General features: G+C 52.8%; 1 protein-coding gene across 1 annotated transcript; it reads right to left on the bottom strand.

Moving 5' to 3' along the window:
• Positions 1 to 43: 43 nt before the first annotated feature.
• Positions 44 to 1,506, bottom strand: LOC123129429 (probable helicase MAGATAMA 3). The gene is made up of 4 exons (XM_044549599.1): positions 1,081 to 1,506; positions 865 to 987; positions 463 to 549; positions 44 to 379 (listed from the first exon to the last, which is right to left on the bottom strand). The coding sequence occupies exons 1-4, from the start codon at positions 1,504 to 1,506 to the stop codon at positions 158 to 160; spliced, it is 858 nt and encodes a 285-aa protein (XP_044405534.1). The 3' UTR covers positions 44 to 157.
• Between the last annotated feature and the right edge of the window lie 17,103 nt (positions 1,507 to 18,609).

Genomic DNA, 18,609 nt, shown 5'->3' with positions numbered 1-18,609 from the left:
GATGATTCGTCGGGCAAGGCAGGCATGCACCAGCCTCTTCCCCCTAAAATTTGCTAAGGATAGCAGAATTTCTAACTTGCAAAGCTTTTTGCTCTTCTATGTTATGTACCTGGCCTCTGATAAAGCTCCCCCTCCAGCAATACATTGCAGGCAACAATTAATCATCACCACCTCCTCCATCGTCAGCCTCCATGGCGTCATAATCATCTCCATCCGCTTGATGGTCCCCAGCATCGTCTGCGTCCATCACTTCTGGCCTTGCAACCACTTCATTGATGGCTTCTACTGCCTGTGATATCCTCGCGTCTGGAACAGGTCTTTCCACCTTCATGGATTTGAAACTATCCTCGGTGAAGAACGCAGTGAATGGCTTTGGCACCTGCAAGATGATCATGGTTAGTTACATTCACCAAATGTTGTTTTTCTACACAAGCTTCAAAAGAAAGACAGTAGCCATCTCACCTTGAAATAACGGTTTCGCTCTTTGGCACTCTCAACAAGGTTGGTCCAGTGTTTATCTTTCTTCAATGTTGAAGCGGAACCTATTACCTGCATTACACGCTAATTTGTTATTTGGGTATTACCAACAACGAATGATAGTTTACACAAATAAGCCAACTCCTGATTCCTAGTGAGATGTAGAATGGGTAGAATACATCAAATCGAGTTATACATCGCACAGCTTGTTCTTCTAAAAAAGGAACTCAGGCACTATAACCTCCATACTGTCACACCGCTTAATCCATGAACAAACATGTAGGGTTGTAAATCCAATACAATTAAAACTCGTTTCTTTCTACCAGTGTGTATGCAATGTGCATCATAAAAAAAGACAACATTGATGTTTGGATAAAGATCACTTACTAGTACAGCAGATCTAGCTCTGGTGATGGCAACATTCATTCGCCGAAAATCAGAAACAAACCCAATATTTTGCTCCTTATTGCATCGAACACATGAGAAAATGACAAGTTCCTTTTCACGGCCCTACATGTGAGCAACAAGATGCCATATTACAATCACTGCAACCCACTACGTTACATAGAGCAAATCTGCAATGCATGTTAATAAACTAGTTACCTGGAATCCATCAACGCTGTTTACATCTATAACTTCCTTTGATTGGTCGCCAAAGGTCGACCGGAAATGGTCCTTCAGGAGTTTCACCTGACCCCTGTATGGTGATATAACAGCTACTTGAGAACTAGATTTGAGTTCTGGATAGCGCATGGCCAATTGGTGATATAGGAGGGTTATGAATTCCACTTCATCCTCGTTCACCGTCGAACCACTTCCAGACAGCTGAGATTCAACCCCATCAACATCAAAGAAGCAAAATGGTCCGAAGCAGCTGTAGGAATGCCATGGACGTTTTTTGTTGAGCCCTTCCCCGTCTTCTAGGATGCCTTCATAGAATTCTTTTGAAGGGAATACACTAATCTGTTTATTGAATGTATTAGTAATAATCCCCACTAAAGTTTGCGGCACCGACAGGGTTTGCGTCATCCAAAGGATTCACACTCCATTACATTTGCTTCCCCCGGAGAAGATAACTAATAATCCCCACTAAAGTTTGGTGGAGTAGAGTACTATTTTGAGTTCGTACTGCTCCATTAGAAAGGCGGTTCCAGCTAATCCCACCGCCGACTCGCTTTCCTAGCTGCTGCTCGCCTTATACTTTGTCTTGTCAGTGAGTGAAAAACAAAAGGAGAAGGTGGTTAGTTCCGGTTGATGTCACGCACGATCGGTCCGAGGGGAAAAGAGACGTCGATCGCTCAACCGTCGGGTCTGAGCATGCCAGTGTTGAGTGACTCACCAGATTTTGTGTGCGGCTGGTGTTATCTGCAGGTTCTGCGCGGCGATTTGCGCTTCGTCAGAATCCATTCATCACGGATTAATAGTAAATAAAAAGAAGTATGCATCCACTAGTACAGCGCAAATTTGACGATGCATATGGTGTCGTGCTGGAAGAAAACCTGACAAACGTTCGCCCTATAGAATTACGTAGTACTGTTTTTCCTTTTGCTCTACTGCATTTCGTCTTAACTGCCCTCCAAAGAAAAACAAGTCCGTCTCTTATTTGGACGATCGTCGGCAGCGGACCTCTCGTTGCTCAGTGCGTCGCCTACGTGTAGGACGAATTTTGGGGAAGAAACCGTTGCATTTGGTACGGAAAGGCGTGGGGCAGTGACGCACACGGGTGTTAAGCTGTCCCTGTCCGCTTGCATTTGGTACGGAAAGGCGTGGACCAAAGCTGACGGGAGATTGACGGTTGCTGCGATATATGGCCGTGCCTATATATAGCTGCCGATGGAGCCCCTTCTCTTCTCGCACCAAAACATCTACATCTCCCTCGCCTCTGCTAAAGCTAAGCACAGGCCAGGAAATAGTAGTAGTACTGTCTTCCAAGGAAGCCAAAATATGCAGCAGCCACGTGATGCGGCCGGCACCAATGGCGGTGGCGGCTTCTCCTGGGTGTTCGTCCCCGTGATGTTCGTCTTGCTCACCTTCAACTCCGTCATGGCGGTGTACCACTCCCGGGGCGACGCGGCGATGGTCGCCTTCGTCGCCACCTCCTACGCGGACCTGCTTCTACTCTTCTTCAGCCTCTGGCTCTACAAGAGGGCCACCCTCGGCTCCACCCGGAGGAACCGGCTCAAGGCATCCGTGTGGATTCTCACCACCATGCTCACCTTCGCCTTCTCCTACATGGTCATGGGCGCGGCCGGGCTCACCCTCCCCGTGGCGCTGCTCGTTTGGTTCATCGCGGCGGCCACCGGGATCGGTGCCTTCTCGGCCTTCTTTGAGCAGGGCAGGTATGAAGTGCCATCCTGACTTGTCTTCCATGCTGTGGAGTCCTCGCAGGCCCCTCGTCCTTCATGCATGGCCATGTTACACGTTCTTCAGCACCGCCATGATGCCTGACGCTGCTCGTCCGCCACACACGGTGCTCCTGTCCTGCATGGTACGAGTTCTTTTCATTCGTAGGTAACTGTGGCTAAAACTGCCTTTTTTTTTCTTCTTTTGGCTGCAGAATCAACCCAGCACCACCGGGTGAACCCATGCTGCTGCCACCGGTGTAGCCCAAGCTAGGAATTACTATAAGGGGATATGCTTTTCTGATTCATTCAGACGCATGGATTTTGCGAAGTTGTCAGGTTACGATGGAGTTCATACATTGCTGGGTGGTTGTCTTGTACATAGTTTTCTTCAGAATCATGAGCCGGTGCGTCTCAAGAATAAAGAGATAACGTGATCTTCGTGGAATCATCAGCCGCTGTATTTGTCCGTTCTAGGCGTGCGTCTAGATAGTATTGTGGTCATGTGAGATGTGACCACCAGGGAAATAAATGAATTGAGCACTTGAAAAACAAGATTCTGATCTCTGATCTGCATCATTACCTTGTTGTATTTGCTGTTCTCACAGCAGATTAGTTCAATCTATTGGTACCTTTTTAAAGTCGTGGTTTGTGCCTGGACTGTGCTTTTAGAGTAAGATTTTTTACGGTTCTCAAAAGAGCTCTTTGGAGTAGTATATTTTTGGAGCCACTACCTCTCTAGTATTATTTATCATTATCACGTGAATACTCAGCTAGTTAGCCTCGCCCGCAAGAAGGGTGACCGCGCGGTAGCGACGATCTTTTGGTCAAAACGAAAATCCTAACAAGAAAATGTCCATGCATACATGCATGTACCCACTTGATCTTCGACTTCCTGGTTCACTTCGCACCGCAAATCCTACGCAGAAGCTCCAAATGACTACACAAAGTGATCAAATAATGCCTAAACCAGTAGAGAGAAAAACTGAGGAGCTAATCAAACAGAGCAAAAATAGCATGATTGCAAACGAAACCAACCAAAATGCATAGATCTTACCTTGATCTATCTTTTCTTCAACTACAACATCTTCTGAGTCATCCTTCCAATTGATCAAAATCACGGTCAAAGTGGCTACGTTTCACACTTTCACATATGGTAAAACAACAGAGAATACATACTCAGAAGGTATTCAAACAAAACAAAAGCATGCATGCGAACGAAACCAACCAAAATTGATAGATCTTACCATGATCTATCTTTTCCTCAACTGCAACATCTTCTCAATCGGCATTCAAATTGATCAAAACCGTAGTCAAAAAGACTATTTCACACTTTCACATATGCTAACACACAGAGAATAACATAGTAGATAGAGCGAAACGAGAGAATGCTGGCGAGTGTTCTGGTACGGGAGAGGCACCCTACATAAAACGATGCGGGGAGAGACTATTGTCACAAAACGATAAAGCCCACCAACAATTGGATGGAAAGAAATAATTGCACCTTCAGGTCGAAGATAGCGGTGGTAAAGGACGTCATCGACGCCATTCGACGCATGATGGACCACTGGCGGCTTGCCGGAGCAAAGTCAATCGAGCCCCCCTTTGGGGATCTGGGTGTGAGATAATAGCTTACGGTTTTCTTTACTGGGAGCTGCAGGCCAAAGGTCTGTCCTCTAATTGTATCTCTTTCCTTCTTTTCCCTCTGATCGCTTGATCAAACCTTGTATTCCATATGCTCCCTTCTAAATCAATCAATGCCAGCCAAGTTGGATCTTTAAAAAAAAACTGAGAGCTACAGGTGTTGTCGCGTCGCGAGTAGCAGGAAAGGGGGCTGCAGCCACCCCCTGTAGCAGCAGGGCCAACCAGCCCCACGCCGTTCCTTTCCAAGCGTTGGCCTCGCCTAGTTTCCTGTTACACACGGGCTGCCACCTTTGGGTGTGGCGGTAGGTCCTGCCGCATGTGCTTGTTACGGCAGGTGCCATGTGTCGGTTGCCGGACTTTATGTTACGGTAGTTTTGGCAATACCACTCGTAAGTGGTCCTTTCTGTGAATTGCGCTCGGTAGGTGGTTTTTTATACCAAAAGAATCTTTTTCATTGATCTTCTTTTTGTAGATTTAACAGCAGTTAGTGGTATCTACAATTGTTGGTCGAAGGTGGAGTAGGAGTATGCATGCCTGGACCTCAACTGTATAGCTATGATTGCAAAGTCCACGAGTAGCACAGTGATTATTGTACTCGTATTTAGAGGCCAAATGGCTAAGAAAAAATAAGGTACCTCCCATCGAGATCGCCAGGATCTTAGCATCGTTGTTCTTTTTGCCCCAGCTGCAAATGCCTCTGCTGCATCATGTGGTAATCTTCAAATATACAATTCGTGTTGTAAATTAAGTAGGAGTGCTAACTAAAACTAAGTGATGCCGTGCATGGGCGGTGCTTTGTTGCGATAAAGAAGGGCCGGGAGAGTATATTATCGTGGTTTCCGTCGGTGCTGGGTACCGAGATGGCCACATCGGTTTCCACCGGATATCCTATGTAGTACTGACGCAAGTAAAATAAAGTAAAAATAGTACTGCAGAAGAGAGATGTAAGATCATGATTGGTATTGTCTTTGTGGGAGTGCCTATCTTGGGGACATCACTGAGTGAATATATTTATTGAGTTTGCTAGCTGCTGGTATGGATCATCTCGCTGGTTTTTCACCGCCACACGAAAATGCGCTCTCGTATTGGCCGGTAGCAGCGGATTCTCTCTAAACTGGAATATAACCTAGCTTCTCTTTCCCGGCAACGTATAAGTTCTCGCAAGCATGCAAATATTTGCATGTCCGTAACTTTTCGACGACATACAAATATATATAGACGACGTTCTCGGCAAACATCCGCAAAAATACGAAAACTTAACAGTAACCACAGCGGAACAGCAAGAGCTATGCGACGGAAGCTCGTCGTTGGGAAGTGCAGTACGGCTCTACATGACTCATTTGCCCGTGCTATTTTCGATAGTGTAGCGAGGGAAGAGGAAGAATGTCCGGCGGACGTGCCACACCACAGCGTCAGTCAATCTTGCTGGGCGGCGTACCGGCTATCCTTTAACGAGTCGTTAGCACCTGAACCTGAGCCAGCTCGGACCTGATGCACATGCAGGCCACTTCGTCCTAGGTGTTGGCCACACTATTTTTGTATGGTTTCAAGACTGCGCACCATGATCGTGCTCTCGCCCGCTCAGTGTGCGTGTACGACGATCGTTGGCGAAGAAACCATCCAGCCTCCGAGGCTGGCGCGCAGCGATGGAGAGGGGGCGGGAAAAGGTGGGAGAAAAAGTAGGGCGGGAAAAGGTGGAAGAAAAGATAGTGAGAGACGCAGACGGGTGTGGCGTTGGTCGCACTTTCCTCGCGGCAACCTGCTTTGCTTTCCAAAAACAAATGAGCTAATTCGCTTCATGTAAGAAGAAAGGAAATGCAAATTCCACAGCAATATGACGGCCCAACCTTAACCTCTACGCACCTATATAAGAGAGCAACTCTAGCAGCGCCCCCAACACACCCCCAGGCGCCTTTTTACGCGCTGGCGCCAATAAAATGTTCCAGTTGCGTTCTCAAGATGCCGAAATCCGTCGGGTCGATTTGTTTTTGGGCTCGGCGATTGCAGGCCGAACCCGGCGCACTGGGCGGCGCTCGGAGGCTTTGGCGGAAGGAAAAAACGCGTCTGGGCCACACGGTCAGGTGAAAAGTCAAGACAACCGTCCAGATTCACCTCCCACCCCCATGCGTTCAGCCACCACCCTGCCGATATCAGCGCCACCCATCGCCCACCACCGCTAGATAGGCCATTCCCTGCCGGTAAAGAGAGAAGGCTTCACCATCGTCCGGGTGATTTTTCCGGCGTTTCGGCCGCACAGGGCCGGTGTATCGGCGGTGTGTGCCCACCATGCCCGCAAGGTGTTCGGCGATTTGCCTGCTCGGCGAATGGACTCGGACGACGAGGAGGCGCTCGCCACGCTGCTCGAGGAGGAAGCCGATGCCGACGTCCAGGAAGAGGAACATCTCATGGTCCTTGCCGCCCTTGCCGGCCTGCTCGCGAGCAATGAAAATCCGCGGCGAGGTGGCTCGGCGCCGGGGCGGATGAAAGCAAAGAACCGGCATCGTCTGAAGGCTACTGCATGCTCTACTCTGACTACTTCGCCGACGCTCCACTGCACGGCGACAAAGTATTTCGGCGCCGTTATCGGATGAGCCGAAAGCTTTTCCTCTGGATTGTGAATTTCATCTGGGAGTTCGACAGCTACTTTAAGTGCAAGAAGGATTGCACCTGAAAAATTGGATTCACCTCAATCCAGAAGTGCACGACAGTGATGAGGATGCTTGCATACAGAGCTCCCGGTGATTCACTCGACGACTATGGGCGCATGGCCGAGTCCACGAACATTGAGTGTTTCTACAAGTTTTGCAGGGCAGTGGTGGTAGTGTTTGAACCGCAATACTTGCGAACACCCAATGCGGAAGACACTGCTCGGATCCTAGCACAGAATGCAGCAAGAGGATTTCATGTGATGCTTGGAAGCATCGACTGCATGCATTGGAAATGGAAGAACTGCCCATTTGCTTGGCAGGGGATGTACAAAAGGCGCCAATGGCGGTTGTAGTGTGGTACTTGAGGCGGTGGCCACACAGGACCTCTGGATTTGGCACTCCTTCTTTGGTATGCCAGGAACTCACAATGACATCAACATGCTGCAGTGCTTCCCTGTCTTTGCCAAGCTTGTTGAAGGTCATTCTCCTTCGATGAACTTCGAGGTCAATGGGTGGCACTACAACAAGGGGTGCTACCTAGCTGATGGCATCTATCCGAGATGGTCTACATTTGTGAAGACTATCTCAAACGTTGTGCTAGGAGGCAAGAAGTCCCACTTTACCAAGGCTTATGAGGCTTGCAGGAAGGATATCGAGCGGGCATTTGATGTGCTCCAATCTCGATTTGCTGTTGTCCGGTACCCTGCTCAGGCATGGTCGAAAGATCAAATGTGGGATGCTCTAAGCCACACGGCCCCTTCTCCTCGGTCCTCATCTCACACGAACACCACTCTAACTCGGCTTCTCCTGGGTATACGTTGCTCTGCTGTTGGCCTTACTCACCTTCAACTCCGTCATGGCGGTGTACCCCTCCATGGGCGATGCGGCCATTGTGGCCTTCGTCGCCACCTCCTAACTCGACCTGGTGCTGCTCTTCTGCTGCCTCTGGCTTTACGACAGAGCGGCGGCCGGGTCAGCGTGGCGGAACCGGCTCAAGGCGTCGGTGTGGACTCTCACCACGCTGCTCACCTTCTCCTTCGCCTACATGGTCATGGGCACGGCCGGCCTCACCCTCCACGTCGCGCTGCTCGTGTGGTTCATCGCCGCGGCGACGGGGATCGGTGCCTTCTCCGCCTTCTTTGAGCAGGGCAGGTATGCCGTGGCGTCTTTACTTGTCTTCCATGCACCATGCATGTCGATGGAATAGTACTGCATCGCCGCCGTAGCCGCCCGCGCTCGGCGTCAAACATTCGACGTGCCGGCCGTGCGGCGCAGCGTGTCCACTTCGATCGACCGCACAGTGCCGCTCGCCGTCCTCGTCCATGCCGCTGTGCCCCGCCGTCGTACGCCCCATGTCCGCCACCCCACGGCGCGCTCTTGTGCTCCTCCAAGCCACCATGCACCATGTGACGTTAGTCCTCACTCATGGACGGTGACATGGCCTTCATAGGCGTCACTTCTGTAGCCATGAAAAGAGTAGCATGCATGTCTTCATGTCCCATATGCATATAGTACTGTATATGTTTGTGTACTGCAAATAAAATGCATTTTCTCTTTTTGTCTGCAGAATCAACCCAGCTCCGGGTGAACCCATGCTGCCGCCACCGGTGTAGCCCAAGCTCTGAATCACTACGGGGATATGCTTTTGTGATGCATTCAAACGCATGGAGTTTGCCAAGTTGTGAGCTTACGGTGGAGTTCAAATACTGTCGGGTCGCCCTCGTCTTGTAAATATATTTACCTTGAAAGCATGCATGAGTCCTTCGTAGAACCATTGTCCCTGTCCCTTCTAGGGGTGCGTGCTTAGGGGAGGAGCATCTGTGTGTGTATGTGTGTAGTGGACAATGTAACCGGCAACGAAATAATGAATTGTGTGGTTCAGAAACGAGCGTGTGGTCTCTTATGTCTCTGCAGTCCTTTCCTCTTTTGAATCACACAAGGCGTGACAAAATAAGTATATTCCCCGCGGAATCGCTTAGCGCCTGGGCCTGGCGCTACAAACATATATAAGTGATAAAAGTGCCCACTCTAGTTCGCACATGCATGCACTACCCTACGATTTCCAGAACTTTCCGGTGTGCTTTTGGAGGCGCTCCATCTCCAGGAGTTACATAGGGTTGTAGCACCGTCCATGTTCCAGTAAAAATTAATCTGTTTCACTACATTCCAAGACGATGAAGAGGAGATTCCAATTTCACACGTAAGTTTCACTGCAGGCGTCACGTGCTGAGATAAGCTATATGATCGCCTGATAAGGCGATCTACCTATCCCTAGTGCTGCTGACGCCTGCAGGGCAGTGGAAAGATGTGACGAGGATCGGGTCCCACTCTAATTTGATTCTCGGTGGCCATTTCGTGCCGTTGAATCGTGCGTGCCGGTCAGCTTGTGGGGCCAGCAAATATCTTGCCTTGGATTCTCTAGTCGTATACGCAGATTGGTCGATCCCCCGATGAGTGGACACGGCGCTGCTTTCCTTGGCGCCAAATTAATCCTCAGACATTTGGGTCTACGCGGACAGAAAAAGCAGTTCAACGCGTTGATCCAAATAAACACACGTCCGTTTAACGTTCGCATGGTGATCCATTCCTGGCCCAATTTTAAGCTGTATTTGCGTCGGCGCGGACACGTGACGGACGCGCGCGCCTACTCCTTTCCTCAGGCCTGCAGGTCAATGGCAGCCACCACAATTTCCTCTATTTTCCTCAAAACCCTCCCGCCCCACGCCCGCCATGGACGACGCCATCGACCTCGACACTACTGCCGGCCTTGCCTCCCTCGCCTCGTCCGGCACCGGCGCCCCCTCCGGGAAAGAGAAGCCTCGTGCCCCACGCAAGACCGTCGCCGCGGCCAAGCCAAAGAAGCCGCTGACGCCCGCACAACGGGCAAGGGAATCAGCCAAGAGGAAGGACCGGAGGCACGACGCGGGCGCGAGGGATGAGGCCGCTGCGCAGGCCGCCGTCGACGCCGCCGCGCAGCAGAAGCCAAGACGATGTTCTAGCTCGAGGCGGAGAAGCAATCCAAGATGCTAGAGATCGAAGCCGCTAACGACAAGACCAAGGCGAAAGAAGTGGCTCTCGCGAGCATGATGACTGAGATGAAGATCTTGAAGGTGGATTCAACACGTGTCCTCAAGGAAAAGGCCGTGGTTCAAGAAGATGCAGGCCGGCATGCTCAAATTCGACGACGAGTGATCTATGACGGCGAGACTATCAACTGTTCCATATGGTCGAGTCGTGCCTGCCGGTCAGCAAATATCTTCCCCTGGATTCTCTTGTCGTATCCGAAGATTGGGCGGTCAATGGACACGGCGCGTGGTGACACCCCGCTGTTTCCTTGGTGCCAAATTAATCCACACACCATCACGATAACACACCAAATTAATCCAAAGTACACCTAGCTAGAGCGCTCTACAGTACTGCTCTAACTTTTTCACTATGTAGAAGATAACTTGGGTTCGTACTAGCTACTCCACGATCAGATTATTAGCTGCTACTACTTAATTAGGGAGCCCATCTTCTGGCATCCACTTCCAATGGCCCTTATCATTCCGTGTGAGATTTTCTTTTTCGCCGACGTCTCCCATTTCCATTACCACCGTTCGTAACACGCTCGTTCGTTTAGCCACCTTGATCTTGATGCATCACTTGTCCCTGTTGCTTCACAAATTTCAAACAAACAACAAGCTTTGCTCTCCCGTAGCCTGGCTCCTAGCTAGCTAGAGAAGATCCGACCCACCTGGTGGCCTGGCGGGAAGGAGCGTGACAATGCTACTGCCTATGGCGTGCCTGAAGAGAAAAGGTGGCCGCTTGGGGCTTCAGCCGGCAATAGAGAAGTGCCCACACTATAGTAAAACCCTGAAAAGGACAGACCAAAGTGTGTTTTTGGAAAGTTCGACAGAGCAAAGTCTAGCTAACCAACATATACAAAAGTGTAAAGAACGAACGCTTCACCAGGATTTTGGGTCTTCAGTTGGCAATAAAAACATGCATGGTCATTTCTCAGCTACAAAAACGATATCACGTCTCAATACCTCACCCGTCGCTCATCCTTGCTTGATATGATAAAAATAGTAATAATCAAACAAAAGCACGTCTGCTGAAATATCGCCAAGCCCGTGGACAGCACCCGACCGGCGACCTCGTTTGCATCCATAACCCTTACTTTAGAAACATCAAATACATATAAACATATGCACGTCGATCATAGCAGCCAAGCAATGAGTTTTTTTTAGAAAAGGAGGATGACTCCCGGCCTCTGCATCTGGGAGATGCATACGGCCACTTTATTGATTATTCTCGATAACCATACAAAGTATTACAACAATGTGTATGAATCCACCATCTTGGCAACATGTGCCGCTACTCCTATCCAATATGATGAGGGGGTGCTAGCTGGGCCACTACCCAAACCACTCACCTAAGCCTAACATCAAAAGCCGGAAGCCGAAACTCATTCGGTAACCCCAGCCGAGCCACATACTGGGTCTGGGGCGCAATCCGGTCAGACGCACTCGTGTGTCGTCGCCGCCATCTTCCACAGGTCCGTCTTCAGATCAAATTGAGGCTTCTACCTTGTCTGGCCAGTCTGCCATCGACGTCCCCATGACGCCAGACAGCTTCCTCCTCCTGCACGAGTCCATCTCCGCGCATCAGACGCCGAGTCTCCACAGCACCATGCCGCCGAGATCCGCCATCATCAATGTGAAAGATGAAGCACCGCTCCACCAACGTCGCCGTCCTCTAGACAGCGCCACCACCTTGCAGAGCGGAAAGATACAATGGCGATGGAAAGCAAGAGCTAGGACGAGGAGGGTACCACCGCCGCCACCCCCCGCACCCCAACAGCGCCCACCGACCACCAAGCTCCCTAAACGGCGCCTTCAAGAAGGATACGACGCCGATGGCGCCGCCGCCGCCCAACAAAGTTGGAGCTTTCGCCCGGGAGAACTAGGGGAAGGGGGAGTGGGGGGATCAGACCTGTCAGACGCCTCCAAGGAGGGACACGGCGCCCTCAGGCGTCGCCGTCGACGCAGCCGAGCATGGTCGGCCATGGCTTTCGCCCGGACTGGATTCCCCACCACTAGCACCACCAGCGCCGGCGTCCCATGGAACACGAGCGGGCCGGATGGGGGAGAACACGCCGTACAGGGAGGAGGGGCGCCAGATCTGGCGCCGTCGCCCTCGTCCTCCGAGATTCCGCCGCCCGCGCGGCCAAGAACGCCGGAACCAAACGCCCGCACCACCGCCCGCCGCTAAGCCGGTGGTGTCTCACCAGAGGGGCCGCCGCCCCAGATCCGAATGCCCCCGCGGAAGCAGAGCAGCAACTTGCCCCGCCGCCATCTTCCTTGGCGGCGCCCCGGACTTGCCCGGAGACCGCCTCTGGCGGCGGCGAGGAGAGGTGGGGGTGGAGGAGGGCTGGGCACGGCTAGGGTTGGCGGCGGCGAGGAGAGGTGGGGGTGGAGGAGGGCTGGGCGGCCTTATAAAAATGGGGAGATTTTCACTTCCCGGCCTCTGCACCAACTAAGGATGCATACGGCCATTTTAGTATGAGTACCAAGATAAACATGGTCCTCAGATTTTTTTTTTAAATGAGTATCAAGATATTTCTTGATGATTGGTTCCACCACACATCAAGCTTGATCCTCAATAAACGGGGAAAAACCCCTGTGCATCACCTGTCAATTCCGGGAATTGAACTCGGGTCGTTGGGTTGCACAACCACAGACCCAACCACTGAGCCAAGGCTCTCTCTGCAACCAAGCAATGAGTAGCGCACACAAATACAAATTATTCGTATCTCAAACAAGAAATCCAAATGTTGCCCATCGTTATGGAGCCATCAACTACGAACGGCCCTGCCACATGGCACCTCTTTGCCGGGTGCCATAAGCGCGGCTCTCGTCATATGTACCATAAGTGGAGTTTTTGTTTGTTTGCCGAGTACTTTTTGCAGGACACACAGTAACTGTTGAGTAACGTGATTGTATTAGGAAACATAGGTTAGACTAGGAAATATTCTGGCTTGCCTTGTACTCCAAGTAGATCATGTATTCCTATATATATGCCCATGAGGCTCAAGCAATACAACGAACTATTCCACCAATCCTTTCTCCCATCTAACATGGTATCTATCGCAAGTCGATCCTAAACCTAGCCGCCGCCGCTTCCGCACCTGCGCGCCGCCCCCGGGGCGGTCGGCCTCCATGACCGCCGCCGGGGGCCGCGCCGCCCGTACCTAGGGTTCGTCCGCCGGCCGTGTTGGCCGGCTGCCCTAGAGAGTCTTTTTCCCGATCCTTTGATCCGGGTTTTCTCTCTCGCCGGTCGTTTTGATCGGCGTCTACTTTTTGGTTTTCCGATCTTTTCTTGATCGGTTTGCGTCGCCCACCGCCGCCGTCGACACCTCGCGCCTCTACTCCGACATCGGCGCACCCGGCCGGCTACTTCACCGACCCGGCGGCCTCGCGTGACAGGCAGCCCTCAAGGCCGTCGTCCGCGCGCCGGCCCGCCCGTCGATCTACGTCGGCCGTCACCGCCCTGCTCCGACCGGGACTTCTGCATCACCCCGACTCGGCGGCCTCGCGCCATGCGGCGGCCAATCATAGCCGCCCTGCCGCCCGCCGCCGCCGGCTTCATCTCGGACTCCGACGCCACCACGCCTCCACCGAGCGGCGTCCCCGACCTCGCGCGCGATCGGCTTGATCACCCGCTCGTCGCCGCGATCCGCCTCATCTACGCCGCGCGACCGACCTGGCCCGTCCGTTACGCGCGCCTTCGCAGGTCCCGTGAAGATCGTCTCCGATTCAGCGCGCCCCTCCGTCGATCGAGCAACGGGCTGCCGCTGCGTCGCCCCGTCGGGCCGCAGCGCCGCCGCCCCGTGGTTCTTCTCCCGGCTGCACCGACCCGCGTCACCGCTGCATCGCCCCTTCGGGCCGTAGTGCTGCGGCCCGCGGTCTACCGCCGCCCCGAGGCCGTCCACTCCAGGCCGTCCCCGTGGCTGCACCGACCCTCGCGCCGCCGCTGCGTCGCCCCGTCGGGCCGTAGCGAGCGTGGCACGCGGTCCACGCCGCCGTCTCGAGGCCGTCCACGCGGTTGCACCACCCCGCGCTCCGCCGCTGTGCCGCCCCTTCGGGCTGTAGCACCGCGGCCCGCGGTCCCTGCGACCGTCCCGAGGTCTTCCGTCGTCACCCCGACCTGCCCGCCGCCGTCGCGTCGCCCCGTCGGGCCGTAGCGCCGCGGCCCGCGGTCCACTGCCGTCCCCGCGCGTCTACTTCCTGTGGCATGCACCGCAGCACCTCCTTTGGCGTGAGAACGCCACCGTCCGCGCCGGTCTTCGTCACGCTGTCAGGGTTCTTCGCCTACTTCGAGCATCGCCGCCGCACTCATAACCAGGCCGTCGCCGCCGCTCTTCTTCGGCCGCCGCCGCTACTACCACCGTAGCCGCCGCCGCCACCCGTCCACCCCGTTCGTCTTCATCCAGCACCAGCCCGTCGCCAGCGTCGCCGTCCTCTACCCCGACCGCTTCATCTACTCCGACAACCGCGTGCGACATTGGCCCCGCGCCGATTGGCGCCGCAACCGTCGTCGAGTCCTTCTCTGCTGGCCTCTCCGACTTCTTCGACATGGCGTACAGTTTGTGCAGGTCCCAGTCTACGCATGCCCGGTGCTGGCAACACCGTCGCGTGCCTTCGTCCACGACGTGTCCCCGGGCCTGGCAAGCCTGGCGCGGCGCTTCGTCAACTTAGTCTTCGTCCGTCTACGCATGCCCGGTGCTGGCAACACCGGTGCGTGCCTTCGTCCACGATGTGTCCCCGGGCTTGGCAAACCTGCCGCGACGCGTCGTCAACATCATCTACTTCCTGACGCACCACTACTTCGACACCACTGCGCCCATGCTAACTCGGCGCCCCCTTGCGCCCGCGGCTCCACGGCGACTTCCTCGACACCGGCTACCCTGACTCGACATCGACCACCGCATTCTTCGCACGGCTACCTCGACCACGGCTCCACCACCCACGCTCTCGGTTACATCGACAAACGGCACAAAGGGCTACCGCCTGCTTGAGCAACCTCGTTGGTTTCCACTCCAGCCACGACTCCGCGATGCATCGACCGTTACGACTGTGGGGGGTGTCCATCGACTTGCCTTCGGATTCTTCTCCAGTCTCACCGTTTGCATCGCTACCGTTGTGACTGCGGGGGGATGTTGAGTAACGTGATTGTATTAGGAAACATAGGTTAGACTAGGAAATATTCTGGCTTGCCTTGTACTCCAAGTAGATCATGTACTCCTATATATATGCCCATGAGGCTCAAGCAATACACGAACTATTCCACCAATCCTTCTCACTCCCCTTCTAACAGTAACAACTGACGTGTGTCGTGTCCTATTGATTACCGAGAGTCGTACTCGGCTTACATAGCGTTTTCTGTGATCCCGTGTTACAGTACTCGGCAAACATAAAGGAACTCGGTAACCACATTTTTTCCAGTAGCGAATGACATATATGTGCATGGGATATATCAGTTAGCTAGTCTGGCATAGTTTGCCAGCTTGGTTAGTAGATTATCTATGCGGAAACTAAACAAGAAACTCTGATAACATCTAGCAAGCACGCCCGATGCATCGTACTATATATGTCAGTAAATTCAACCTATGGGCGGCAATCACTAACATGCCAGCCAGCCAATCTATGTACATTTGTTTAAGCTGAAGTGAAGAGCTAGCACCGCATGCAGCTCGGCCAGCCTATATATTCAGTTCAAGACGTACCATAGAGTCAGAGAGGATACATCGCCTGCGCTAAACCCATACAGCTCGCGGTATCTGAATCGAAGGGTCATTGGCCAATCTTTATTAGAAAGTGGAGAGAATTACACATTACAGCATGGACAGTCTAGGAAGTTTAGACTGAACTCAGAGTTCTCATTACAACCCGGCGGAGGATTGTTCTCCTAAAATAGAAACACCCCGGCTATAGCTAAGTTGGCAGATCTACGATGCATTCGGCGGCCCTCCACATGGCCACATCTTCCTGTATCCGCTCCAAGACGCTGATCGGCGAGCACGCCACATGATCAAAAATCCTGGAATTTCTCTCTTTCCATATCCTCCAGTGCAGCAAGATAACCACCGTGTCAAAATTCCTACGTGTGTGCTTGGGTATAGCAACCCTAGCCTGCAACCACCAATCCTGTGTGGAGGCAAAGGTGTTATCGGGAACAAGAAAATCAGCTCCGGTCCAGGATCTGAAGCGCGCCCACACTTGTTGCCTGAAGCAGTAGTGGAGAAACAAGTGGATGCAATCTTCGGCGCCAAAAGACACAAGGGGCGGGTCCCGTTGGATGGCTAGTTTCTTTTCTCCAGGTTGTCCGCCGTAAGGCATTGACGGTGCACCGCAAGCCACATGAAAAATTTGCCACGTGGAGGGGCCTTGGACTTCAAAATGGGCTTGTAGCAGGCAAAGCGGACGTTACCCAGGAAGAACATGCGGTAGGCACTTCGGACAGAAAACTACTGGTTATCCATCAGGAGCCACCGCGGCGTGTTCCTCACCTCCGGATGTAAGGTAGTAGCATGCGTGAGATCCTGGACCATGAGGTACTGGGCGATGGAAGGGAGAGAGAGCCCGCCCGCAATGTCTCGTACCCAGGCCTGACCGGTCAGCGCCTCCTTTACTGACCGCCCCCGGTCCTTGACATAGGAGAAGAGTTGTGGTGAAGTTTCAACAATTGAATAGCCGTTGTCCAACCACTTCTCTGTCCAGAACCTGGCTTCCTCGCCCAACCCAAGCATGATGCGGCAGGCTGCGTTGAAGATTGTTTGAACCTCCTTCTCTGTGGTATCAGGAAATCCATGCCACGGCCTCTCCTCCACGCTCCATCCTAGCCAAGGCCATCTACAGCGTAGAGCAAAACCAAACCATTTAAGGTTTATGAACCCAATCCTCTGAACTCCCGCGTCATACACACCCTGGTCCAAGGCATAAGGCGGTGGCCTCCACATATCTCATCCTCCCCCTTCCACATAAACCCTCGGCAACGGCGATTGATAGTCTTGATCGCCCACACCGGCAATGAGAGCACTGCCATGAGGTGCATGGGAAGTGCCATGAGGACCGATGTAGTGAGTGTGAGCCAGCCTGCCACTGCCAGCATCTTTGGTTTCCAACCCTTCATCTTGTTTGACAGTTTATCAATCAAGGGAAGTAAGTCCTGCCGCTTCAGCCTGTATATTGATAGAGGTATACCGAGATACAGGATGGGAAAAGCTTGTTGCCTGCACTGGAAGTGTCCTGCTACCTCTGCAGCCTGCACCTCATCACATTGTATGCTAGTGATGGTGTTCTTGTGCATATTGATCCGTAGGCCAGATGCCTCTCCGAAAAGTTGCAGTAAAAGTTGATATGAGCAGTAGATCATTACGCTCTGGCTTGAAGAACAAAACCGCATCATCGGCAAAGATAGATGCGCGTGGCACCCCCTGTCGCAGCCGAGATCGGAGAGAAGATGGCGCTATCTTGCCCATTCCAGCATGCCGTGAATGGAGTCCATGGCCAGAATGAATAAAGCCGGAGAAATGCGGTCGCCCTGGCGGACACCCTGGCCTAGGGCGAAGGGTGTACAGAGCTCGCCGTTGATGAGAACGGAGGTGGATGCTGTGGATAGCAGCCCGCATATCCAGGAGCGACATTTCCTACCGAATCCCCTAGCAGTCAGGACCTCCAGCAGAAATTCCCAGGATAGTGTATCGAAGGCCTTGGATATGTCAATTTTCACCGAAGAGCAGCGCCGTCGGTGCAGAAACCTCGCTTTGTTCCTCACAAACTTGAAGTTCTCATGGATATTGCGGCTGGTCACAAATGCACTTTGGGCCTTCGAAATCAGACTTGGCAGAAGCGGAGCCAGACAGGTAGCAAGAACCTTAGCAAAGATCTTGGCTGTCCCATGAATCAGATTGGTGGGTCTAAAGTCACAAATCTCCAGCGAGTTAGCTTTCTTGGGCAGGAGAGTGAGGATCGAGGTGTTGAGTCCTCCAAAGGAATAGAAATGGCCGTCATGCAGAGCCTTCATCACCGCCATCAGATCATTGGCTATAATGTCCCAGCACGATTTGAAGAACAATCCTGAAAAGCCGCCCGGCCCTGGTACCCTGTCAGGAGGCATGTCCATGACTACACGTTTCACCTCGTCGACCGTGAACTCTGATTCAAGTCCCTGGGCCAGCTCGGGTGTCAGCATTCTCAAGCCCAGTTCTTCCAGGCGCAAGCAGGCTCTTGTACTGTTCTGATCCGGGGAACCCATCAGACTGCTAAAGCAGTCTCTGACCATGCTCAATTTGTCTTCCATGGCCGTGGCCGTTCTATCCCCATGCTTGAGGTACGGTATGAGGTGTTTCCGGTGACGCCCATTGGCCTTAATATGAAAATACTTGGAGTTAGCGTCCCCTTCCCGAAGATCCCGGACCCTGGCTCTCTGCCGCAGCCGGACCCGCTCGAGGG

Source organism: Triticum aestivum, chromosome 6A, assembly GCF_018294505.1.
Source record: "Triticum aestivum cultivar Chinese Spring chromosome 6A, IWGSC CS RefSeq v2.1, whole genome shotgun sequence".
NCBI lineage: Eukaryota > Viridiplantae > Streptophyta > Magnoliopsida > Poales > Poaceae > Triticum > Triticum aestivum.
This window is presented reverse-complemented; position numbering and strand designations above follow the sequence as displayed.